Below are 26,467 nucleotides of genomic sequence, written 5' to 3'. Positions count from 1 at the left end.
TACATTAGATTCTATGAATCTCTGTTTCTTTTCATCAAGGCAGTTATTTAGCTTAGTGCTAGAAGTTTTGGTGGTAACAGAGAAGCAATATTACTCACTCCTCTTGGGACTGATTAACTCTCAAAAAATTTAGCTCCCTATGGATTAAAAGTGCCTTTACTAAATCACAAAGGCTCAAACCACTTGGGAGAGGAAACAATCTTGCGAATTCCACTGTCATAATTTCTAAATACACATTTCCATTAAAAAAATGAAAATAGGAGAAAAAAAGAATAAGACACCGATCATATCTCTACCCTAACAGAAAATTTGTTTTTCAATATTTTCCGTAGTTGTGACAAATTTTATTTTGTGTTTTGTTTTTTAAACTTTTATAAGCATTATCATTTGTATAGTTATCATTTAATAATTATACTGAATGAATATACATATGTTTATTTAGTTATCTCTCTGTGGTTGGTCACAAAGGGATTTCCAATGTTTTATACTATTATGAAAACAGAAATCTCTCCTGACTACCTCCCTGTATAAAATCTTTTCTGCAATTAGAACTCTCCCCCTTTAGGAGAGATTCCAGTAAATGAAATTTCTGCGTATTACTATTTTAATGTCTAGTGACACATACCTAGATCTTGTGAAATTGTTTTTCTACAGGGTTTGTCAATTTACACAGCAGCAATATACAGATCACACAAATGTCTTAGCTTTTGGTCATTTCCTCAACATTTACATTGATAACCATGTTTTATCTATTGATCTACCTACTTACATACATATATGTATATATATATCTAGTAGAAATAAATTAAAACCATGCAATAGGTACAAATTTATTATTAATATCATTTATGACTAACTAAGATGGGAAGTGACAAAACTGAAATCTGATTTGGATTCATATCACACGGAGATAAAATGCTGCTGCTGTGAAGTAACTGTTATTTTTAAATTCTTACGACATTTTCAAATGTACACAGAAGTAGAAGCATTAATGTAATGGACTCCTTATACTCATCACCAAGCTAAGGAATTAGCTGGGAATTCCTAATGCTTGGTAATTCCAAGTTTGATTAATCTGAAGACTATTTAATTGACATATAGTTGATTTTCAATGCTGTGTTAATTTCTACTGTACAGCAAAGTGATTCACTTTTACATATATATACACATTCTTTTACATATTCTTCTCCATTATGGTTTATCACAGGATACTGAGTATAGTTCCCTGTGCTACACAGTAGGACCTTGTTGTTTATCCGTTCTATATAAAATAGTTTGCATCTCTAAGACTGTTTAGGCTCTCCATGTCTTTTTACTATTTGCCAGCTCTGTTTATCAGCATCATGAGAAAAACTGTTTCTTCCCCCCAGGAAGAATTTAACCCTCCTGAACAAAATGAGTCTTATGGATTATTTGTACTTTCATCTATCTAGATCATCACCGTCTCTTGCTATGATGAACGAGAAAGAGCTCACTGAGTACTGGAAATTATTTTGATGTTTTACATGATCTTCTAAAATTATCTGGAATAATGGTTTTCAAAATGGTGCAATTACCTCCAAGCATAAAACGTTTCCTACTAGAATTAATTAAGTGTGAATAGGAGGAAGGGAGAAGGCAGGAGACTAGATGGGTTAAGGCAATGGTTCTCAAACTTCAGTGGGCATCACAATTTCCTGGAAGGCAGTAAACACAGATTACTGGGCCTCATCCCCAGAGTTTCTGACCCAGTAGGTTTGGGGATGGGACTGAGAATGTGCATGTCTAATAACTTCTTGGGTGATGCCAAAGCTGCTTTTGCAGCTCAGGGTTCCACACTCAGAGAACCACTGGACTGGAGGTAAGGATCGCACGGGCAGGAGAACCTGGAAGAGCAACAGTGCCTTTTCATGATGAGGTTTAGGGCAGGGAACGTTGTTCACGTGGCTAACATGGAACAAAGACGGTTGGTTTAAATCTCAAAGAGAAAGCAGGAGGTGGTATTGTCTAACCATGGATTATGAACTTGTCACAAAGGACGATGGGACTGGAGAGAGCAATAGGGTGGAGAAGAAAAGTAAAATGTAAGCCAGATGCAGACATATCTAAAAAGGTAAAATCAGGTCACAGAATTGGTAGAGAAAAGAATGCAGAAGTGAGTGCAGGTCAGTGTCATGACTTAAATGATGAGCTGTAGAAGGCAATGGATTAAGATAGAGAACTGGCCACGGCCACTGTCTTCTCTTTCTTGTGGGGCACAGGAAATGAAGACTCTGATACAATCAGGCTAACACCAAATCAAGGAGAGTGAAGGGAAAGGTGAGAGTGAATGAATTCATTCAAGTGACAAACACATGTTGAGACCCGATCGTTAACAACAGGGATCAAATACCAGAAACCGCCAACCGTCAGAAATAGATTTGCTGTTAGCTCCTTAGGATATACATGGAGAAACTACTGCCAGTTGTGCTGGCTCCAAACCCTGGAGCTGAACCACACCCTGCCCTGCCTCTCCTCCCACAAGCCAGGCATTGTGCTAAATGCTAAGGAGAAAACAGACATGCCTTGGGGAAAGAGTGGGCCAAGACATGCTGCAGAAAGGCAGACAGGGAGGAATTCGTGCAAGTTAGCTGGTGTGAGAGTTGAGGAAAAGAAGCAAGAGTGAGAAGTTAAGCCCTGAGAAACGAATGAAGAAAAATAAGAGGTGAAGGAAGGTGGAAGATGGTGCTCAGAATAGATGGAGATCATGTAGAGGATCTTGTCTTGCATAAACTTCTCTTAATGTTCTAAAAATACAGTCTATATAAAAGTTGTGTTCCAGAGGATTGGCTCAAAAGATATATTTACAAATATTGTTTTTGTTCTAATTCAGTTTATTGAGGAATTACATCTACCTATAACTGGATGTCACCTTTGTGACTATATTCCAAAAAAATTTTGTTTTGTTATTGTTCTTTGTTTTGCTTTAGGAATACTCTCCAGTTTTAGGGTGATTGACATCAACTTCTGATCAATTAAATTTCTCAAAGCTTAAGGTTAACAAGTTGTTTTTTCTTTTTTAATAAGTAGATGAATGTTGCCATGGGGAATGGGCAACAGGAATTCTTTCGGGTTCTCCTGGATACCTCCATGATAACAGTTTCTACTTTGTAAAAATTGCATGAAAGTTCGACATTTTGTTCTGAGAGAGCTCAGGGTTCATGGCCCTTTGAAGCTTAAGATAAAAGAATATCAATTTTAATTCTGAAAACCAAAAATACTTTAATATAAACTTAAGCCTGTAATAGGGAAGAATAAATCTGACTCCATATTGGATCTGTTTCTTTTAACCTTTGTATTCCATTGCTTTTGCTACAAGTTAAGAATGTTGCCTGGCGCCTGAGATATACAGGAGAGCCCATTCTCAAGACTCTGACCTTTAAAGGTGTAACATTCTTCCAATCATAAAGAGATAAAAAGTTGCAGAACAGAGAATAACATTTGTCTTGGAGGTTTACAGGAACATTGTAATAGGATGTGGACCTATGCGGACAGCTGCAAGAACAAAGGATTCCGGCACCAAGAAGTCTGCACCAACCAACCACACCCCCTCCCCTCTGAGTAGGAAAGAAGCCTGAATTCTAACTTGGGGAAGATGTTCTTTGGGACACGAGTCCACCATCTTCTCAGTCTGCTGGCTTCCCAAATAAAGTCGCTATTCCTTGCCCTAACAACTCGTCTCTCAATTTACTGGCCTGTTGTACAGCGAGCCGTACAAGCTTGGACTCAGTAACAAGCTCACCACTGAATTTGATTTTCTAGGATATGCATTATGGTTTATATAAAAGCCTATGCTTAGAAGTGTATTTCTAGTTGGATAAGAATTGCTTACTTGATAAATAATAGATGAATATGAGTATAAAGAATTGCTTTACAGCTGTATACTGAACCATTATTGCAATAAATTTCACACAGATCAAAAAACTAAAACTTTAAAACTAGGCTAAATTGTTTAAATAAATGCATGTATATACATACACACGCATATATACTCACATACATATTTATTTATTTAGGTTGCATAAGACGGAAGCCAGATGGATAGTTTTAACTTACTCATAAACATTTACATTTTTAATTTGCAAAATAAAATGCTGTACACCCAATATAAGAAAAAAAAAGGCAGCATAATGGGGAAACATGAACTAAACATAGCTAATAAAATAATGGCTATTCCCAGTATGCAGAGTATTTGTACAAATAAATAAAAATCAAGTCCCAGGTGCCACTTGTGAAATGCACAGCCTGGCTGGGAATGAAAGAAATGCAAGTGAAATGACCCTGTGGGTGATGCTGAACCCTAAAAATGTGCTTGAAACAATGTCAAGTACAAAAGCAGGAATGGAGAACAAAATGTACATGTTGATTACGATGCCCTCAAGATGAAATATGCATGCATGCTGGCAAAGTTCTGAAGTGAATTTGGCTTGATATGAGTAGAGCCTAATGATCATTAACTTTTTTTTTTTTTCCTGTGGAGATGCTTACAGATATAAAAAAATAAAACAAAAAGTGGCATGCTACCTTGTTAAGTTAAATGAAAACATAATAGTTTTGTTGGAGGGGAAAATCCCTTCCTCACTCCTCTGGTTTCTTGAGGAGGTATTTTCCCTGAGCCCGGCTTCCTACCCCTTCTCCACAGTTACCTCATTGCTAGGATGCAACTTCTGCATGAAAGACTGTTAGTATACTTGTAGTAGAGGAGAATAACGAAATGAAATCATGGTTACATTGATGCTTCCACTCTAAAGAAAAATGATTATGTAAGTGAAGCACCATGTGAGAATTTTAGACTGAAAACATTGGGAAGTGTCAGCTATGCTGCATCTCTGTTGGTAACGCAACTGTGTAGAATTCACACATGCAGGCCTGTGAAAATTCAAACACATTTTAATTGGCGATCACCAATGGCTATAATTAAAGCAAAATCAAAAAGTGAAGCTACCTATGTTAAAGCAAACCATCATCTTTGTGAGGACATGGAAGAAGAGCCCTAATGCAAGGGTTTGCTAATTGCTTTTTTTCCCTTTGAGACAAGAGCTGCTGTTGTAGCTTCCCAGACATGCTCATTGACCAAAAAGGGCATCTCCACTGAGTGGCCGATGGGTTACCCCACAGAGCCCAAGGTGTTTTCCCAAGAAGTGTCACTCTGGTGGGGGTGAGCTATGAAGCAAAGACTTCATTCAATGTCTTTTTTTTCTTTTTGACACTGGTATACTTTTTCCATTAGAGTAGAAAAAAATTCACCCATTAAGGGGGCACAGCCATTGTTTTGTAACCCACAGAGGTGTCATTTTTGCAACAATATACAGAGTTTTGAAAAGCTTCTGTTAATCCCAATGACCTTTTAAATCACTGCAATCCAAGCCACTAGCTGCTCGCATTGTCAGTGAAATGATGTGCAGAGCAACAGTTAGCTAAGAAATAATTTATCTAAGGATTTCATTGAAAGACTAAAAGCTTTGAACCTAAGAAGTTGGAAATGGCTCCCTGGACATTGGAAGTATTTTCTTCAGTTTGCCTGAGTTCAGGGAGTTGATGTCATTAAACTAAATGGTGCTACAGATATCACTGTGTAGAATTTTAAACATACATGGAAAGCCATACATTTCTAGTAACACTGCATATTTACTACTTAATGTATTTGAATCTTGAGCATTTAAAAAGACAAACTGAGAGTCTTATTTGCAAAAACAAAAACTACAGTGTGTGTCTCTCTGTCTGTGTCTCTTCCGGTGCATTTTCTTTCCGAATGAGGAAATGTCATTATAAGTGTGTGTCTGTGTGTCTAAAAGTATCTCTGTGCCACCTAGGATTTAAGGCAGACACTGAAGGATTCTGTAGGATCACTGAGCCTATATTTCCGGAATCTGTAAGTTATCTTCCAGTTTATCTTTCATGTCTGTTTGCAGCCAGAAGTCTTTGGATTATTCTGACCAGTTTACATGGAAGAACAATTTTCCAAGAGCCATTCCTTTGTGTCTGACACAGGCATCTTGGCAACTCAGAGAATCCTTCTGAACCTAATACCTTGAAAATCTATGCAAGATGGATTTCAATCTCAGAATGTAATCAATTCTGTGATACTCTGGATGATTTTAAATACAGAATGGAATGGTACATGTTTTTCTGCTTGGGGAATCACCTTGCTTTTATTTTAATAGTTGCTATTGTTCTGGATTTAATATCCTATTTTGATGTTAATACTATTTCCCTTCTTGTTCAGAGGCCTTTGCCTAAAACCCTTAAGTATGTGAGTTGCAGTGACTTCCTATCACGAAAGTGCTATTGACCTTGGGTAGCTTGTTTTAGTTGCACTTCCCTGTGGCTGTACCCTGCTGGATTTATCAGCATTTTCTGCCTTTTACTGGACCTCATGGTCAGCAAACCACAGCTCATGTGAATTCTCAGCTGCTTCCTCGATCACAAACACCTCAACCTATCAAACTGTGGTGTCTGTTTCCCAGAGGTGTTTCTTTCATCTTTCTGGGTACAGTTATACCTCCTCACCAGTCTTCACGCCAAGCCCATCGGTTCTTACATCATCTATCCTGATGAAGTATGACAGTTCTGACCACTATTGCCAAATAATTACTCTTGTCTCCAAGGTTTGTAGCTGAAAGAGGATTTACCATCTTGCTATTCCTGGGCATTTTGAAATCAAAAATGCAACCGGGGCACAGACTGAATATAAAATGAATGGAATGACACAGTTTCTCTCCTATGCTATTCTATGAGAGTGTGAATCTCACAGAATCATACATCGTTGTGCAAGGGGCCCTTCAGAGTTAATAGGGAATCCAAGATTCTTTAAGAAAACTTTAATGGCTAGAGTTGGAGAAGGAAAGTGATAGGGGCTGGCCGTTTCAAAATTTAAGCAGCTCTGTTTCTTTAGCTGAGCTCTCCAATAGCATACGTACCCACTTGCCACGTACGGTTACTGTTTTAGTTAAAATAAAATTTAAAATGCAGTTCCTCAGTCAGACCAGCCACATCTGAAGTGCTCAACAACCACATGTGGCTGATGGCTGGCAAAGATGATGGAACCTTCCTGTTATTGCTGAAAATTCTACGGGACAAGCACTGCTCAAGGCAGACTTAAAAATCACAATAATGGGCCCAATGAATATGCAAAAGTGAACCCATTTCTGGAACTGGGAGATTAAAATGACGTTGCTAAACTGGTCCACATCACAATGAATGGTCAGTTCAGTGTATACTATTTCCTTTAGAGAAGCTGCAGTGGTGGGAAGGCTGCAGCACAGGGAGGAAAGACGTGCTCTAGGGCACGTGTGGATGGCGGGGCCCTAAGAGTAGCAACACACAGCTACAGAGGTGGGCGTGGCCGCCTTCCGAGAAGTCCCGAAGCCTCAGGATAGAATCTCAGCTCTGCTGGGTGGAAGCAGAGAGAGCCTAGGGTGAAGGGGAACCAGGAAGGGGAGACAGGCATCTAAGAACAGCAGAGGAGCAGCCCAGGTCACATGTCTGGTGGAGACCATTGCTGACATTCATTGAGCACGTACTCTGGGCAGGCAATGGTCTAAAAGCCCAAATTGAATTATGTCCCTTGATCCTCCAACAACCCTATGAGAAGACAAGCAAGGGCAGAATGGAGTTGAATAGTATGCATCCATGGGTGTACCCAGAGACTCTAGGAGGACCAGCTGCTTGGTAACAGGCTGTCTTCAATCAAGCAGGCTGCGGGCTGGGAGTAGTGAGAGAGGATAAAAGGAAAGCATGGCTTTGCTGGTTGGAGCAGAGGAAGATCCTGGGGTTACGTTCAAACAAAAAGCAGAGTCCAGGGAGATAAGAGGCTGCCCTGTACCTTCTACAGAGAGAAGATGAGGGAGCCGGGACCAGAATCCTGGGCTTGGGGCTCCTAGGAGAGTTCGGTTGTTTTATAGATATTTATGTGGGGTTAAGGCTTGAATGCCCCCCTGCCTTATTTGACTTTATCTGAGTCCTAGGCAAACGTATGAAGTCAGGAAAAAAATTTTTAAGTACGATTAGCTTTCCTTTTATTAGCTATTACCTTCCAGAGTTTGGCTTGCCTTCTCATTACAAACACCAGTGCAGGTCAGTGACTGTGGAATCAAGCATCAGACGTGGGCAGGGCTGCTCATATGCCTGTGGTACCCTGTCCTGCCCTGACTTCATCGGCAGGGTCCAGGACAGGCAGCTGGAAGGGTGATACCGTGGCGGGTCTTCCAAGGACAACTTACACTAGGTAGCAGCTCTCAGGAGCTGACTGTACCTGCAACGCTTTGGTTTACGGAAACACTGTCAAAATTAGGGAAAAAGATATCCAGGGGTTATCTCTAAAAATTCTGGTCAATGAGAAATGAGGGTAATTCTGGAGAACCTTTGGGGCAAGGTTTTCTTGCTCTTAGAAAGAGATACCAAGAAGGGGGATAGCCCTCTCTCTCCCATCTGGATGTTGTATCTGCATGTAATGCTGGAACTACTGCAGCCATCTTGTTACCATGAGGGGTGATAGCCTGAGAATGGCATCCCTTCGCCATGTTACTGAGCTGATGATTTCACCAACTCTGGAGCTGCCCTACCACTGGATTTTATGACGTGAGATTCATTCATTCACTCATTCACTCACTCACTCACTCACTCACTGATTCAATAAAAATTAATAAGCGCTGACAAATGCCAAGCATTGCTCAAGGCATTTGGGATACACTAATAGCAGGGGTCCCCAACCTCTGGGATCTAATGCCTGATGATCTGAGGTGGAGCTGACATAATAATAATATAAATAAAGTGCACAATAAATGTAATGCACTTGAATCATCCTGAAACCATCCCCCTTCCCTCAGGTCCGTGGAAAAATTGTCTTCCACGAAACCGGTCCCTGGTGCCAAAAAGGTTGGGGACCGCTGCAGAGGACAAAACACAGGAAGACCATTGGTCTAAATTTGCTTATCGCTGCAGCCTCCTTGAGTTAAGTTTTTAGTTACCTGAAACCATAGGCCTTTTAACTTACACCCTGCTGACTGCACACTGGCTTCACAGGTAACTAAAGAGCCTATAATTAAACAGCATAAAAATAATCAAAAGGACACTTCCTATCTTGTTTGATATGTCTGTATTTGACACTCTGGGTAATTTTTTCCACACTACGCCACTGTCTCTGGACTTCCATAATGCTACACATTTCTGGTTTACTTCCTATTTTTCTGTCCACTTCTCAGTTTTTGAGGGTTTTCTTATTCCCAGATCTTTTTTTTTTTTAACTTCCAGATCACTCAATGCTGGGGCGCCAAGGTGTTTTCTATCAGGGACACTTATTTTCTCATTTTACATCTTCTTTGAGAAATATCATCAATCTATATGACTTCATGACCATTTATTTACACATGCACAATTCCAAACCTGCATCTCCAATCCAGATCTCCCTCTCGAGTTTCAAATCTTTACATTTAGTACTCTGCTTAGCCATTTGGATACCTCAAACTCAATGTGGTCAAACCATCGCGATATTTTGTGCTCTGTAATTGCTTCTTTTAGGTCCCCAGCTCAGGGGACCTGCACCTGTCCCCCGTATCTGTCCACCAATTCTCCAAGCCAGAATCCTGAATGTCAGCCGTGCCTTCACCCTCCCCTTCACTCCCCAAATCTAAGCAGTCACAGGCCCTCCTGACTCTATCTCCTACAGTTCTCCAGTCTCTCCTCTCCCCTTCCCCCCATTTCTACTGCCCTCATTCCTGCCATTTACCATCACATCATATGAACTCCAGCAACAGTCCACCAACTGGTCTCCCTGACTCATGCCTTGGTGTCCCTCCAAGTCCTTCTCTCCCACAGGCAGTGATGAGACTGCAAGTCTGATTGTGCAAAAAGCCCTTCCAGAGCTCCTCCTCACTGCTCGCAGGACAAAGAATGAGCAACTAATGTCACACTCCTGCCTGCAAGATCTGCCCTGCCCAAGTCATTTTACCTTTTTGGGGCCTCAGTTTCTTCATCCATCTCAATATTTTAGGGGGTTGATAGAGATCCCTATATACTTCAGCATGTCTGAAAGGTTAAGAATCCATCTTGGCATCGCTAACAGAATAGTTTCCCACTGGTTCCCAGTGGTTCAGGCACTGGTGATGTCTGGGTTAATGACTCCTCTGGGAGTAGAGCTTCTTTATTATGAAGTCAGCATGCTCCAAAAGCTCTTTATAAATAATTTCTATTAAAGATGCAGGCATTAGGAGCTATGCAAGACAAAAATACCTTCAGCTATGTTTGCAATTTAGGTTTGAAGGTAAGTAGGGCAGACAGTGGAAGAAATGGGAAATTCATAAAAGTCTCCTCTTTCTGTTCCCTTATGCATTCTGGACAATTAAGACATTTATTGAATGCTCCCACAATTAATTCCATCACTTGTATTGATATAGGAAAGTGTTTGCTGTGAGGCAATTAGACAGGTAGGTTGATTGTACTTTATGCCAGTGAATTCCAGTCAAAATGTTGCCTGAATCAGCATCTGAAGGAGGAGAGCGTTAAAGAAGAAAGGAGGGAGACGCAAGAGGGAAGAGATATGGGGATATATGTATATGTATAGCTGATTCACTTTGTTATACAGCAGAAACTAACACACCATTGTAAAGCAATTATACTCCAATAAAGATGTTTAAAAAAAAAAAAAGATCTGCCCTGCCTTCCCCTCACCATACAGACATGCTGGACACCCTCTATCTTTCATTGTCCCCAACTTGGTGCCTCCCCATGTGCTAGTCCTTCCACTTCTAACATTTCCCCAACCCATCCCACCTCCTCCAGGATAGTTCTCATCACCCTTCAGGTTTCCTCTAAGACACCGTTCCTTCCAGGATGGCTTCCCTGAGTCTCCAGGCCTGGTGGGTGACGCTTCCACGCACCCCCGAACATCCTGTACTTTCCTCATCATAACTTCCAAGCACCTGAACCCATTACGGGACCGTAAGTGCTGTTAGGGGAGCCCACCTTGACCCTCCTAGCATTCCTGGTGCCCGGAACGACGCCTGCAACATAACAGGTATTCAACAAACACGCAAGCGACAAATACTTTTGCTGGGGAACGCTTGCTCACCGATATTATAATAACTTCATTAATTTTTTGGTTTGGGATAGTGATTTTCTGAAAGAACAGTGTTGCTTAAGAGAACGTGGACCACAATTTCTCTTTATTCGTTTTCACTTAATCTGCTTTCCATTTACCCCACTAGGGCAATCCGCTGCATTAGGCGCTAAGATGCTACATAAATGATTCTATGTCACTGAGGCTGAAAGTAAACACTCTTTTCATTTTCACACAGTTACTCCAAATCACAGCTTCCAGAAGATGCCACTTCTAGGTGAGACATGAGAAACAGCTAAAAATGTGACAAAATAACAATGTCCGGTAAAGGCTGTGAAAAGCATTTCCCATAAACTTCAAGACTTTAAAAGTCTACACAACTGGGCTACCAGATAAACAACGAGACTTAAAAGGCTCAAGTCTAAGAACTCGCCTCCTCTGATACAGGGGAGAATTGTTATTCTTATTTTTAAAAGATGATGACCTTTTAATTTAAATACCAGGCTTTTTTTCTCATGACTGCCTGAGAAGGGGGGAAATGTAGCCTCTGCATAAGAGAGTTGTCTATTTCAGGGAGCTTCCGTTTGTGTTGATAATTAAAAATAACACCTTCCAACACATTGCTCTAACTCGAGGAAGGAAAAAAGCACACCTCAGTGCACTTTATTATTTGCTGTGAAATGTTATCAGTAATTCCCAGCGCATAGTGAAAAGGGAAGTTGCTCATTTGCACACAGTCAGTTCTGTTCTTCCGTGACCCCTGGTCTTTGCCCTCCGGTGGGGTTAGCTCTGCCCCCAGGTCTTGGTGTGACTGCAGTGAGCAGCTGCCTAGTGACCAGGGGAGCTGCAGCGGCCTCAACTACATCCCTGCAGGTGGCCACACCTCCCAGCTCTCTGCCCCCATCTGGGGTGTGGCGGTGTGTAACATACAGGGGCAACAGCGTGTCATTCCACGCAGAGAGATGGTCTCCTTTCCCTCTTCTTCCCTCCTGATAAGTGATATATCCACTCATGTGAATTAAACACATCCATATTGTACAAAGCACGTGACAGACCTGTGATAGAACTGAGGTTTCACTGCAAAATCCAGTGTTGAAAAAGACAGAACAATCGCCGTTGTTATCCCTAACATTCTTTATATACAACATCATGCTTATTTGTAGAGATCATTTGCAATAACCACTAACAGCATTATTTATTAATATCCTCTGATGACCAATAGGCAATATATTACAAAGTTTTTTCTGTGTTCCTATAAATTCCCAACAAAGGACAGAAGGCCTTAGCAGGGGTTTTCAGAGTCCATACTCGCTGGCCGTGAACACTTAGGCAAGTCTATAACCTCGCTGGGCTGCAGTTGCTTCTACTCTACTTTGGAAAAATAACAGAAGCCAGGTCAGGTGACCTCTTGAGATCCTTGCTAAGCCTGAGAAGTATCATCACGATTTTACTAATGGCCGAACAGTCCACTGTTTTCAGGATATTTTTCTCCGTAACACTTAAAAACCACTGTTTATAAGTAGAGTATATGGCATCCATATACATGAATATACGCCCAATATAATACTGCCTATTTAAATAACTGGCAATAATGTTTCATGAACCACACAGATGAATAAACAAGAGGGATCAGAGTTCTAGCGCTCTGGATTTTGCCAACACAGGTGTACAGACCAAGTCGTGTGTACATGCAGATAGCCTCAGGCTGGCATTTGTTGTTTTTCAATAAACATACTGAGCATTGACTATGTCCCAATAGGACATAGTGCTACTGTAGGCAGTCAGATGCCACAACATCCGTGAACAAACCAGACAGAGATCCTGCCCTGCCTGGTGGAGCTCACATTTCAGTGAGGAGAGACCGATGAGAAAAAGGCTAATACAACGCATATGTAATTTACAGATTGCAGGTGATAAGAGATAGAAGGAAAAAAAGAGAGAAAGAAAGAAAGAACACAGTAGAGCAGGGTCAGGGGATTACAGACCTATGGAAGGAGGTGACAATTTAAAATCTGGATGGAGGTCCCAGGGAAGCTTCATTGAGAAGGCGGAATCTGAGCAAAGACTTGGAAAAGGAGTGAACCACGTGGATGGATATCTGGGGGAAGAGGGTTCCAGGAAGAGAGTGGAGCCAATGGCAATGTCAGGGGCTGGAAAGCAGGGTTAGCAAGATGTCACAGAGAGGACGTTATGAGGAAGTACCGCCAGGGAGTTGAAGCAAACTTAGGGATTGGAGGGCAGATCGTGGAGGGCTTCGTAGGCTGTCGGAGGAGCTTGAAACTTCTCTGAGTGAAGTGGGGAGCCACTGTAGGCTCTGAACAGGGGGTGCTGTGCTCTGATTTACAGAGAACTGAGAGAGAGGCAAGTGCCATACAGAGGCTTTAATTTAAAAGAAACATACTGAGTCAATTTAAGGAACTTAAGGGCTCACGAATTAGGTTACAGGTTGTTCAGAAGTAGTAGTAGGACCAATGCTCCTGTTTCAGCCACCCAATCACTGCATTTAGGTCTCTGTGCAAATATCACCTCCTCCAGAGGTCCTCCATGATTGCATTTATATAAAATCATGGCTCCCCCTCTGAATTTATCTCCTTACCCTGCTGCTTTGTTTATCTTCATAGTGCTCATCACTCCTTGGCAATATATCATAGGCTTATTTAATTATTTCCTATCTCCTTTAGTAGAATGTAAACTCTGAGAAGGTGAGAATCTTGATTTTTTGGTTATCACTGTAGCTCGACACCTAGAGCACCTGGCTCAGAGGGGGGATTCAGTACCAATTTGTTGAATTAATGAATAAATGTTCCAGGAGTCTAGGAGAACCCTTAAGTTCTAATTCAAAAAAACAGACTACGGAACTGGGGACTATATAGTTAAAAATAAGCTGTCTACAAAATTATAGACCATTTTCCATCAGTAGTTGGTTTCACATTTTTACTCTTTAGAGTGATGACGGTTCACTGTAATGTTTCATTGTGTTTTTCACGAAATTGCTATATCCATATTGTGGAAAATATGGAAAATGGGAGAAAAAGAATTTAAAATTTTATGTTCCTCTACATCGTGATTAACAATTTAAAGTCTTCTTTGTAGTTTTTTAAAGTTTGCTGCATTTTTACATGGCCTTGATGTATCCAGAAATCAAACGATTTTCTCTGATCTTTAAAGTTTTATCCAAACTTTCTTCTGAACTTTATTTTTTTCTATAAATTGATTTACTTATTTATTTATTTTTATTTTTGGCTGCATTGGGTTTTCGTTGCTGCGCCCGGGCTTTCTCTAGTTGCGGTGAGCGGGGGCTACTCTTCGTTGCGCTGCAAGGGTTTCTCATTGTGGTGGCTTCTCTTGTTGAGGAGCACGGGCTCTAGGTGTGCGGGCTTCAGTAGTTGCGGCGCATGGGCTTAGTTGCTCCACGACATGTGGGATCTTCCCCGACCAGGGCTCGAACCCGTGGTCCCCTGCATTGGCAGGCGGATTCTTAACCACTGTGCCACCAGGGAAGTCCTCTTCTGAACTTTAAATGCATGTGATTGTATATGGAAACCAATAAAAAAAAATACAAGCCATCCAGTAACTTAAGCTCTTTACATCTACATGCCATTAAATGAAGGATTCCTGAGCTAGTTTCTAGAGATATTGAGAAAATTTCCCCTCTTCAATCCAAGCTCTCATTTTGCCTGATTTAAATTTATTGACTAGTTTGGGATTTTAACCTGCTAAGAAAAACATAAAGAATTTCGAGGAGAACTGTCAGAATAATAAAACCTCATTCGTTCTGAGTCCGCCATGCCCAGTTACAAATCTCATATCCCTACAGTTTATCTTAATACTTTCTACAAACCAGTACGGCATTATTAAGCAAAATCAATAACAAAAAGAGTTGGAAGAGAAAAGCTCACCTACTAAAGATAAACTGCTTCCCACCACCTTAGCAATATCATATACAAAACAGTATAACTGCAGCATGAACAGGGGCCGGCCCTCGTGGATGGGCTGACGCAGTAATTGCAAATTAGGGACCGTACATCTCTGGTGGAAACTGTTTTGCTGCCAGGTGACCAGACTCATGGGTGCAAAATGAGGAATGACCAGCCAAGCAATGTGGAAGGACTGCTGAAAATTTACGAAATTTATCTTTGAAACAAACAACTTGGAAAACAATGAAAGGCTCTTTGCCTCTTGCTGTTCACTCAGGATGTGGCAATGAAAGTTTATTTGTTTTACTCACTAGAATCCCAGACACAGCAAGTTGAATGATGCTGTAGAAAGGGGAAGGATGAATGACAGGAAAACAACGTGTTTAGAGACTAAAGAGGAGACAGGGTGGAGGGGTGAGAAGGTAATTAAATCAGATACCAAGGGGCTAGGTTCTCGGCCACCCACATTGGTAAGGCCATTGTGAGGGGGGTTGAAGATCCTTGCACTTAAGATAAAAGGGAACAATGATGTCCCTTCCTAACTCGTGGGCCTGAACTAGGCTAAAGCATATAAAGGATTTTAAAAAATATAAAGGATGATGATGATACTACTACTAATAATGGGGTGTTAACAATTTCTTGAGAACTTATGGGATGATAGCCAATATTTTACTCTACATGTTGTTATGGATAGAATTGTGTCACCCCCTCTCCCTCCTGCCCAAATTTATATGTGAAGCCCAAACCCCCAGTGTGACTGTATTTGGAGATGGGCCTTTACGGAAGTAATGAGGTTAAATGAGGTCCTAAGGGTGGTCCTGATCCAACAGGACTGCTTTTCTTATGAAAAGAGGAAGAGACACCAGAAGTGTGCACGCACAGAGGGAAGGCCATGTGAGGACACAGCAAGATGGCAGATATCTGCAAGTCGAAGAAGAGGTCTCACCAGAAACCAATCCTGCTGGCACCTGAATCTTGGACTTCTAGCCTCCAAAACTGTGAGGAAATACATTTCTGTTGTTTAAGTCACTCAGTCTGTGGTATTTTGTTATGGTAGCCCTGGCAAACTAATACAGATATGTTATCTCATTACAATATTATCCACACTTTCAAATACAGAAATAGAAGCACAGAGAAGTTATGCAACTTTACTAAAGTTGCACAGCCACTCAGCAGTGAAACTGGAATTGAATCCAAGCAATGATTACAGGGCTCACGTTCTGAACAGCTGATGTAACAGAATACAAGGTGATGTGATTAATATCCGCAGTGATACAAAATGGATGCTTTTATCAGAAAAACCCACAGCAAATACAAACTTCTGTATCTACTATGTGCAATTTTAGTTTCCCTCTGCTCCCATTCCCATCATACAAACAATAAGCACTTTTTGAGCCAATCTATCTCAGCCACTTTCTGAGGGGGTCTGGCATCAAGCCTTATGAAGTCCATGTTCTCCTGGAGTTAACGTGCTAGTGAGGAAAGCCAGCCAACAACAGAACAGAAAAAAGCAGACAGCGGTAAGTGCAAAGACAAAAATAAAACCATAAGTTGTGGTGACAGGTGGCAGCTAGCCTGGTCCTTTCCTCTGCAGCCGGCTGCTGAGAGCATGCTGTGAGTCGACCACAAACAGGACACAGCTCCTAATCTTGGGGCAACTCCTAATGGGGGCTGGCAGGCCCCAGCCTCAATGTCCCCTGTTTCTTCCTCTGTAAAATGGGCTTTTGCTCTAACAGTCTATGGCTTCTTTGATTAAGTCAGGAAGTTACTCCGGCAATATTTACCCTAACTCAGTTATTAGGTATAATGGAAATAATAAATACTATAATAAAATGTATCCTCTCCTTTAAAGGATTCCTGAAATTTTCCTGTGAGAGACATAAAATTTACAGGAAGAAAGGAGGGAGGGGGAGGGATCATTTAACTGGATCTGAACAGGCTTTAGCTAGGACAGTAATCTTTATTTAAACTCTTGGATGCTGACCATGTAATACCATACCTGCGGCCAGACACTTCCTGTCTTCACCGGGGAGGGAATATAGAGAAAGGAGTTTGAGATGAAACATGGAAACTTAAGGTCAATATAAGGGATGGTTTGGGGGGCCTGTACCGAAATAAGACATTGGAGAAAAGTGACAAAAATGATGCATTCTTTTTCTCTGGAGAACTTAATCAACCAAAGAAACTGTATCTTGGTATGTCTCGCCCAGAAGTAGAAGGATGACGTGACTCGCCATAGGGATGCCTTGGGGCCAGGAGGCTCTGCTAATGAACAAAGGCGGTTTGAAATAGTACAGCTTCACACCCTACCTGCTGCATCCCCTGCCACTAGGGCGAGAGCGGTGCCACCTCCTACTTGCAGCGTTTCAGGGTGGCCATGTGGGCTAAGAAAACATACTTCAAAAGTGCCATCAGGAAGCTCCACGGCAGGAATGAATGGGGTGAACTGTACCACCAGAGGAATAAGGACCAGCTCACTGAAGACAGTGAAATCAGACAGAAGCACCCAAGTTAGAAACGCAACCTGCCTTTCTGTATCAGAACACAAACTAGGCGTGTAGAAGACCTACAAAAACATGGAAAACTGACTGCACTGCCAGAATTACAGGATCACTTTGATGATCAGGGTGCATCTTTAAAGTGGAACACGTGATTTAATAATTATCTGGCCCAACAAATATCACTGGCCTCAAATAATAAGATCTGGAACAGACAATGATTACTGATGACCGTAACAAGACTGGAATAACAGTTCATCATTTCTCTTACAGCCTTAAATGAAGGATGGTGAGAGGAAGGGGAGGGGGGTGAAGAATAGTTAATATACTGGGTAAACCACTGCATACCTTCGTATTTAAAGGCAGTAGTTCAATCAGCAAAAGACACAGGATAATTTCACCAGCAAACACTTTTGGACACGTTCACAGCACATTTGTAATCAATGGAAATATTATCATTTGAAATATGTGTACATTTATATAAAATTATATGTAATTTTCTCCACTTTGATTTCTCCTGTTGTTGGGAGATGGACTGCCCCAAAAACTCTGTTAGAGAAATTCTAGATTCTTGTGGATTTTTAACATTTGTCCTGGGAAGCCCTAGTGCCTGAAAGAGCCTGAGCAATTCAATTCACCCCAGCTGTGTGTGTTCAGACACCAACAGGCTCCCAACAGTATTGACACCATTCCTCAGGCCACATCATTTGTCTCAGCATCCTATGGTTGGATTCCAGTGCCGAGAAAAAGGGAGCTTTCATTCCCTCTATAATAGCAATCACTTCAGCGCTGTCTGCTACATTCTCTGATCTCTCCAGAAGTGTCTGGAGTTTTAAAGGTTCAAACTCTGATAAAGTGATACAGAAAACTGAATCCAATACTCCAAGAAATATGCACACAGATTCCATGCACGGCTTTTTTTCTGGCTCATGGAGACTGGAGTGGTCCCCTTACCTTTATCATAGATTTCCTTCAAGACCCCTCGTTTTATTAGCTCCTCTCTGCTTTGCCTCATCGATATTTTCCTTTCCAGGGCTGCGAGCAAAACACAGAGAAGCAGGGGTGAGTAGGTAACAAAGACGTTTCTAAAAAGCATCATATTTTAAGATGTATTGAAATGTAATATATGGGAAAGCTTCCGTAAGTTATACTTTACTAATGTAAGCTAATGATACCAGTTAATACGTTTGGATACTATGATCAGCATTTTAATCCAATTATTTCATTTAATCGTCAAGACAATCAAATTACCTATGAGGTAGGCGTTTTTAATCTCATTTTATTTAACGCGATATATGGTTGAGGAAACTGTACCATAGAGCAGTTCAACAACCTATCAGAGTCATACTGAGAAGAGCATCCAGGATTCAAAGCCAGAAAACACTACCTCTGCCCTCGGCTTAACCTCTGCATCACGCAGCATCTTCCTGAGTGTGGCCTTTCCTCATAGGTGGGATTTCTTTTTTAATTACCTAGTTCATACAGATCACGTCTCACTGAGGATTTTGTTGCTTCCCAACTATTTTAAAAGTCATTTGAAAATATCTCCTAAAAAGCTCCCTGGATTGGTACCCAGGTTCCCGAGGAGAGCCTGGGGGGTGGTGGGAGACCTCCATGTGACACCCACCCACTGCTCTCCTCTCTTGGCTCCAAACAAGGAACGGACTGTTCAGTTCCCAGACACACTTCCACTTGACCAGCCATTCACCTGAGCCAACCGTTCAGGCAGGTGGGAGCTGCAGGGGGGAAGAGGGAGCGCTTCCTCTCGGATCAGTGGGTATGATGGAGGGCAAGTCAAGTGGAAACAGAGCCCCAGAGTGGGGAAGTGAGGGCAGCACGAAAGGGCAGGCCTGTGTCCCCAGGTAGGGAAGGGGAAACCAGCAGAACCTGTAGAGGAAAGAAAGCTATTCCAGCAGCTGACATTTCAGTAAACACGGAATGGAGGAGGCCAGAGGTGACGGCAATCACTTTTGTCAACTTGAGATTCTTTATATCCTTTGGATACACAATTATTCAGGGGGGAAAAATACCAGTTATAAAATAAAGAAACAATTTTATGCAGACAAATTTAGATGCATATTAAACACACACACACACACACACACACACACACACACACACACACACACACCTCTCAATAGAAGTTAATGCAAAGAATATGAGTAAGAACTAGAGAGAAAGCAAGGAAACAAGAATTGTGATTGCAACTATGTTACCCACTAGCTGTGTGACCTTAATCAAGTCACTTTGCCAGTCTGGGAAGACACTGATGCCTCCACCCCAGCCACCACGATTTACCCACAGACGTGAGGGCAGGAAGGCTGTACGGAAGGGCAAGGGTTAGAGGCGGGTGGGAGAATCAATGGAGAGGTGTTCGTTTTGGGAGGTGAAGGAGTTTTATGTCCCAACCCAAAGAGCAAGATATGGTGGGAAGAGGGCAGACGGGGTTCTCGTGCAGAAGAGGGATGCCCGGGGAAGGGGAAGAGAGGTGCGTGCAGTTCGGTTAGAAAGTTCTGCCTGATTTGAAAAAAGATTTGCTCAGCAGCCCAGTGGGAAAGACTGAACAGGCAAGATGAAGCGGGGGTTTTTAAGTAAAAAGTTTGTTAGCGATCTTTTGGGTGAATAAACAGGTGCTTTGCCATCCCGTACTGAAGCATGTAAATGAACAGATTTCTCTTCAACAAAATGAGGTTTCCCAGGGGCTTTTCAAAACCGTGGAGTAAAGTGGATGAACCTGACCCACGGCACTAAGGGAAGGATCTACAGAGAGCCGGACAGAGCCCTAGACGCAGAGGTCCGAGATCTCAAGTATCAGCAGAATATGGACACTGCCAGGCCAACCACTTAGGCATCCGGACCTCAGCTGTCTCTCCGCACTCATTCAACAACTGAGGACCAGCTGCCTGGAGTGCAAAGCTACTCTGTCAGGGGCTGGAGATGATGGTGACCAAAGGGACAGCCCCTCCCTCACAGGGATTACAGACTAATGTGTGATTCAGTCATCAAATGATGATATCGCCTAATGTGTGACTGCAAATTGAGATGGGCCTCATAAAAGAAGACATGGTTCCTTGGGGCTTCCCTGGTGGTGCAGTGGTTAAGAATCCACCTGCCAATGCAGGGCACACGGGTTCGAGCCCTGGTCCGGGAAGAGCCCACATGCCACGGAGCAACTAAGCCCGTGTGCCACAACTACTGAGCCTGTGCTCTACAGCCCACAAGCCACAACTACTGAGCCCGTGCGCCACAACTACTGAAGCCTGCACACCCAGAGCGCGTGCTCCGCAACAAAGAGAAGCCACTGCAGTGAGAAGCCCACGCACCGCAAGGAAGAGTAGCCTCCACTCACCGCAACTAGAGAAAGTCCGCGTGCAGCAACGAAGACTTAACGCAGCCAAAAATAAAATAAATAAAATAATTAAAAAAAAAAAAAAAGAAGAAGAAGACATGGTTCCATCAGAGCGTATGATAAATAACCTCCTCCACTGAGGAGTTAGAAAAAGCTTTTCTGAGGAAGAAACCCCAGAGCTGAGTTTGAAAGATAAATATACCTTATCTTAGCCCAGGGCAGTTGGGTAGGAGCTGACGGAAACACTCCAGATACAGCAAGCTTGGCAACGGCTCCTGACGGAGGAATCAGGGTGCCGTGGACAAGCAGAAAGCAAGCTGGTGTGACTGTACCACCAGCACCAGGTGTAGAATGATGGTTTAAGATGCGGCCAAAGGGGCAGGGGGCCTGGGCCATGCAAAGGCCTTATTGACCATGTTATTCTAAGGGAAATGGGAAGAAGTGATCAGATTTAAGTATCTGAAAGACCAACACCCATTTTAGCGTGGAGGATGGATTGGAGGGAGGCCAGTTACCAGGTGATTACAGAAGTCTGGGCAGAAGATGATGGCAGCTACCCTAAGATGCTGAAGACGGACACAAAGACAAGGGATACACTCAAGACATGTGAAGGTGGCAATGTTGCCACGACCTGAAGGTAAGGATTGGGCATGGGGTGTGCAGGGGAGAGAGGGGTCAAGAAGGACTCCTTGGTTCTTGACTTGAGTAACTAAATGGACAGTGGTGTCAATTACTAAGGCAGGGGACACAGAAGGAGAATCAGGCATGGAGGGAGGATGGTGAGCTCAATGTCAGCACCCAGGAGGAGATATCAGGTACGTGCTCGGGAAAGGTCGTGGGATACGTCATGAAACAGGGATAATGAGGTTGTCCTATACATGCCAGTGCTTCTGGGACTTTTCCATGTGAACACTCCTAATGGCAAAGGGGTAATGCCAGGGGCTCCAAGGGTGTGACTGAAGTTGCCTGTCCCAAGCATGCCATTTCTTTAATGTATTGAGTTTTTCCTTAAGAACGAAGGTGGAGCTCACATAATATATCCGCTCTTATTTAAATAAGAAAGTACCCCCCCTCCACCCTCTCCCACATGCACACCAATTTCCACCTTTAACTGACATTCTGGGAAGAGATGGCTTATTTATGCTTTGGCTTTGTCCATTTCCTAGTGCAGAACCCTGTGCCCAGAGAGAATACACAGATCATTGTGAGAAGGGTGGATGACATGTCATTTAATCTTCACCACAGTCCTGTGAAGTGTTATTATTCCCATTATACAGATGTGGCACCTGAGGCCCAGCAAAATTAACTTGCTCAGAGTCACACAGCAGTAAGTAGAAGAGCAGAAAGAGATTTTAAAGTCTGTGGGGTTTTTTTTTTGCCTCCACAATACCACTTTATTATGGAGATTGTTATTATGTATATAGGCTCTAAATATAATCTAATGTATAACGCTTTAAAAATGGAAGGCAAGAATAAACAAGGTCCTACTGCACAGGCTACTATATTCAGTATCCTGTGATAAACCATAATGGAGAAGAATATGAAAAAGAATATATATATGTATAACTGAATCACTTTGCTGTACAGCAGAAATTAACACACTGTAAATCAACTATACTTCAAGGGAATAAGTTTTTAAAACTAGAAGACAATTTTATTACTAGTTTATTTGGGGCTGAGCATCACAGTACAATAACATAAGTACACTTTGGTTCAGGAGCTTCTTCTTTCTAAGGCACTCTTCACTATCTCTCTTAACAAGGTATACACGATGCCTCTCTGCTAATCTTATTTTCAGCAGTTCCTCCAAAGTTCGAGCTAAGTTTAACTGGGGTCAAAGACAAGCTCACCCACTGCCCCAGGGAGTGAAATAAAATGGGTTCTCGGTGCAGGAGGACAGCTTAGATCACCTGACCTGGTCTACTACTAAGCCATAAACCCCAGGGGGAAGAGGATTCCACGTGGCGAGAAAGAAAATATAACGGTTTCCTTTTCACCAACCAAGGCTAGGTCCAATCCTCCCTCTCCAACAATTTTGGCTTTGGGTAAAACAAAGACAAAAAAAGAAGAGAAGAGATTATGAAAAGTTAAGGAAGTCAGAAGATGAGGAGCAACGCATCGGGGAAGAGAAGGTATAACGTGTACTGCATCTGTCCAAAGGATAGGAGGAATAAATCAGGTAAGTGAGTACCGAGGTGTGATAAGGGAGCTGATTAACTGGGGAATGTTGGTCCCTGGGAGATGGGAAATGGAAGTTAACAGAACAACATCATTTATCTCTTAAAAGGAAAATAAAACTGAAAAGCTACTTTGTTAAACTTGTGGCAAAAAGCACACAAGTAGGTAACACTTTTATATAAAAAAATAAAGTCAGTAAGGACTTAATTTAAAATAAGAAAATCTACTATATAAGGATCATTCCAATATTATTCAGTTATTAAAGCACAGGGCAATATAAAATCTGAGTGACCACACATGGGAATGTGCTGGTGTAAACTTTTTGGTTATGAAACTGGAATGCAGTGATGGTTGCACAACTCTTCAGTTTTACTAAAATCCTTGAGCTGTACTCGTCCAAAGAGTTAATTTTATGTTGTGTAAATTGCACCTCAATCAAGCTGTTATGAAAAAAAAAAATAGTGACCACCAGGGCAAAAACATGAGTTAAAAACAAAAATAGTAAATCTAAGCAGACGATTAAATTAAACTTTAGGCCACAGTCAGCAAGAGGACAACAGTAAAATACAAGGATTAGATATATAGCATACTAAAGTAACTTTCTAAAAACAATTATTTTAACCTCTAACAGAATAGAAACAAAATAGAAAAAGCAGGAAGCTGGTTTCCCCCCAAAATGAAAATACAGCTCAGAGCACAACAATGCAACTCCTTGGATCTTTAGAAAAGAACCGAATCTCCAGGCGGTAGTAGGTGCAGAACACTTGTAATAGGCTTTTGAGATGGGCCTGTGGTGACTGAAACATCAAAACCATAAACCAGCAAATGTGCCAGGGCTACTGCAGGGACACCCGGTCTAAAATTCTACGCCAGCATATGAGAGAGCCTGAAGAGGAAAAGGGGAAAAATGACTGACTGGCTTTTAGAGACAAAGACAAACAAAGAATTAGTTGAGTAGGTCCAAACACATTTTAAAAAGCTTCACATACCCCTTTCTTGCCTGAAATGAGTGCGAGAAGTACTTCTCAATTACTGTACCAAAAATGGCCCCAAATGGCCCCCCAAAATTATATTAAAAGGTTGGCATGTCCAAGGAAGGCTCTCGAAGCTTGTCATTAAACATTCATATAAAAACCATGCAGAAAACCTTGAAAGGCCTTTTTTATTTTTTTAACATCTTTATTGGAGTATAATTGCTTTACAGTGGTGTGTTTCTGCTTTATAACAAAGTGAATCAGCTATACATATACATACATCCCCATATCTCCTCCCTCTTGTGCCTCCCTCCCACCCTCCCTATCCCACCCCTCTAGGTGGTCACAAAGCACTGAGCTAATCTCCCTGTGCTATGCGGCTGCTGGCATAGGTATTCTTGCATTTTATCACCATCTATTGACCGTGCCTTTTTATTTTTCGTACTTCTGATATGTTGACGTCTTGGAGCCATGCTGATCCTAGAGACAGACAGCCCCTCCCAGGGCGAACAGATTCTTACAGATAGTAAGTGACTTGCCTATGAGCCTGCCTTTCATATATCGTTCTTGCACTACAGGCCAAGGTTCTCCTGCCCTCCTCACCCAGGGCCAGGTACCAGACAACTAGAGACAGTCCTTATGCCCCAGAGCCACTGAAATGATTCACACTAGCCAGGCACACCTGTTAACCCTGTCCTGCCCATTCCTTCCTGTGGAAACCACAATAAAGGCTCTTGCCCATATTCTCCTCCCTTTCTGCTTCCTGAACAACCCTGGTGCTTCTCCACGAGGCCCTCCATGGCCTGGCATGACCCTTTCTCTTCAGGATCTGTGAATATAATAGACTCTCTTTTCAATGGCAATTGTCTCTCGATCTGTGGGCTTCATCATACCTGAATAATAATAAAGCCTACATTTTAAAGCACACCTATTCTTGCACTGGTTTGTAAACAAAGGGAAAAACTAATGAGGGTTTTGGTTTTCACAGCTTTATGTTCCATTCTATTGCTCTGAAGTCTGTTTACATTTGAGCAAGCGCTTTATTAACAAAGTCTGGCGAAGGACCGATTCTCAGCAGTAAATTCCACCAAAGCACAGAGACTAACTCTGGTAATGGAGTGACAGCAGTTCTGATCACTATTGTAAACCTCTTTTAAGCCACCACTGCAGTATATGCCATATTTACTAAAAGCCAGTTCCCCATCACCTCCCCCTAATTATTTTTTTTCAGTCTCCCTATCCACATGGGTATGTGCTAAGCCAAGGAATCCTATGCTTCTTTAACATCAATGAATTTAAAACAGGCATCTTGGATGGGCTTGTTCTGCTTAGTGAATGCCTGTGATGGATGATTTTGTTAAAAATAACTAGGACATTTTCTTTTTATTTTTTTCATGTGCTCACATACACGTGTTCTTTTATTTTTTTATTTATAAAAATACATGAAACATTTTCACTGTAAATAATTCAAGAAACAGAAAACAAACTCCTTTTTCATTGTCCCTCCTTCTATAGACCCAACTCATCAAATCTCACTACTGCGCTTCTTTGATATTTTCATTCTCTCTTTTCTTTCCTCCCTCTCTCTCTCTCTCCCTCTTTCCCACACACTCCCACACTATATAAATACAGTTTTTAAAACCACAAATGGGATCATTCTGCTCATATTGTTCTACAACTCTTTTTTCTCCTCTCATTTATAAATATGTTTTAGAGATCTTCCCATCAGCACATACAGAAGCACCTCATTCTTTTTGAGTACCACATACCATTACATGGGATATAAGTGCCAGAACTTATTTCACCATCTGCAGCTGAAGAAAATTTAAGTTGCTTCGCATTTTTGGCCTACAAATATTGCTACTGTGAATATGCCTGTTCAGGCACCCATGTGAACAGGTAAAAGAATTTTTCTAAAATATATCGCTAGACTTACTGGGCAGGGTATTTTCGCTGTGCTTCCCATACTGATGGAAGAAAGAAACTCTTATATTTCATAAAATGAGGAAATGGGGGAAAAAAGCAATATTGATGCTTTTTCAGTCATCTGGTTCTCAGAGTACCAGAGGAGGGAGTTGTTCATATTTTTCTCTAGGATAACCTGTCTCTGTTGAATTCTCTGCTCAACTGCCTTTAAATTACATTCTGTATGGCATAGAAGTTTGAAGGGGGGAAAACAATTGAGAAATGATGAAATCTGCAGTAGCTTACTGCAGAGTCTTATGCTTTCTGTGGTTAGAATAATCAACTTGCAAGTAAAATCTGTAGCTTTTATCCCTTTAAAATTTGAAAACTCCAGTGAAAGTGAATTTATGCTAGAGATCTACAAGTAACAAATGGAATGAGCCTCCAGAACCTGGAACCTACCTCTACTTCCCAGCTGACATCATAAATAAGGACAATTATTAATATGATGCAACTACATCCTAGAAGGACCCAACATGAAACAACCAACCCACATTTACACTATCTCCAGA

General features: G+C 41.8%; 1 protein-coding gene across 6 annotated transcripts in view; it reads right to left on the bottom strand.

Annotated features, from left to right (window-relative positions):
- Positions 1 to 26,467, bottom strand: part of PHACTR1 (phosphatase and actin regulator 1) — a 545,181-nt gene that overhangs the window by 84,226 nt on the left and 434,488 nt on the right. For 5 of the 6 annotated variants that reach the window (XM_082413295.1, XM_082413298.1, XM_082413299.1 and 2 more), the window contains one exon: positions 18,444 to 18,524. The exons of the other annotated variant lie outside the window; for it this stretch is intronic. In XM_082413295.1, the coding sequence (XP_082269421.1) occupies positions 18,444 to 18,524 (81 nt within the window). The remainder of the gene's footprint in view (positions 1 to 18,443; positions 18,525 to 26,467) is intronic. 6 annotated transcript variants of the gene reach the window in all.

The sequence above is a fragment of the Balaenoptera physalus genome, assembly GCF_965194825.1.
Source record: "Balaenoptera physalus genome assembly, chromosome: 11".
Lineage (NCBI taxonomy): Eukaryota > Metazoa > Chordata > Mammalia > Artiodactyla > Balaenopteridae > Balaenoptera > Balaenoptera physalus.
The sequence above is the reverse complement of the archived record's forward strand: the minus strand, read 5'-3'. Positions and strand labels throughout refer to the sequence as shown.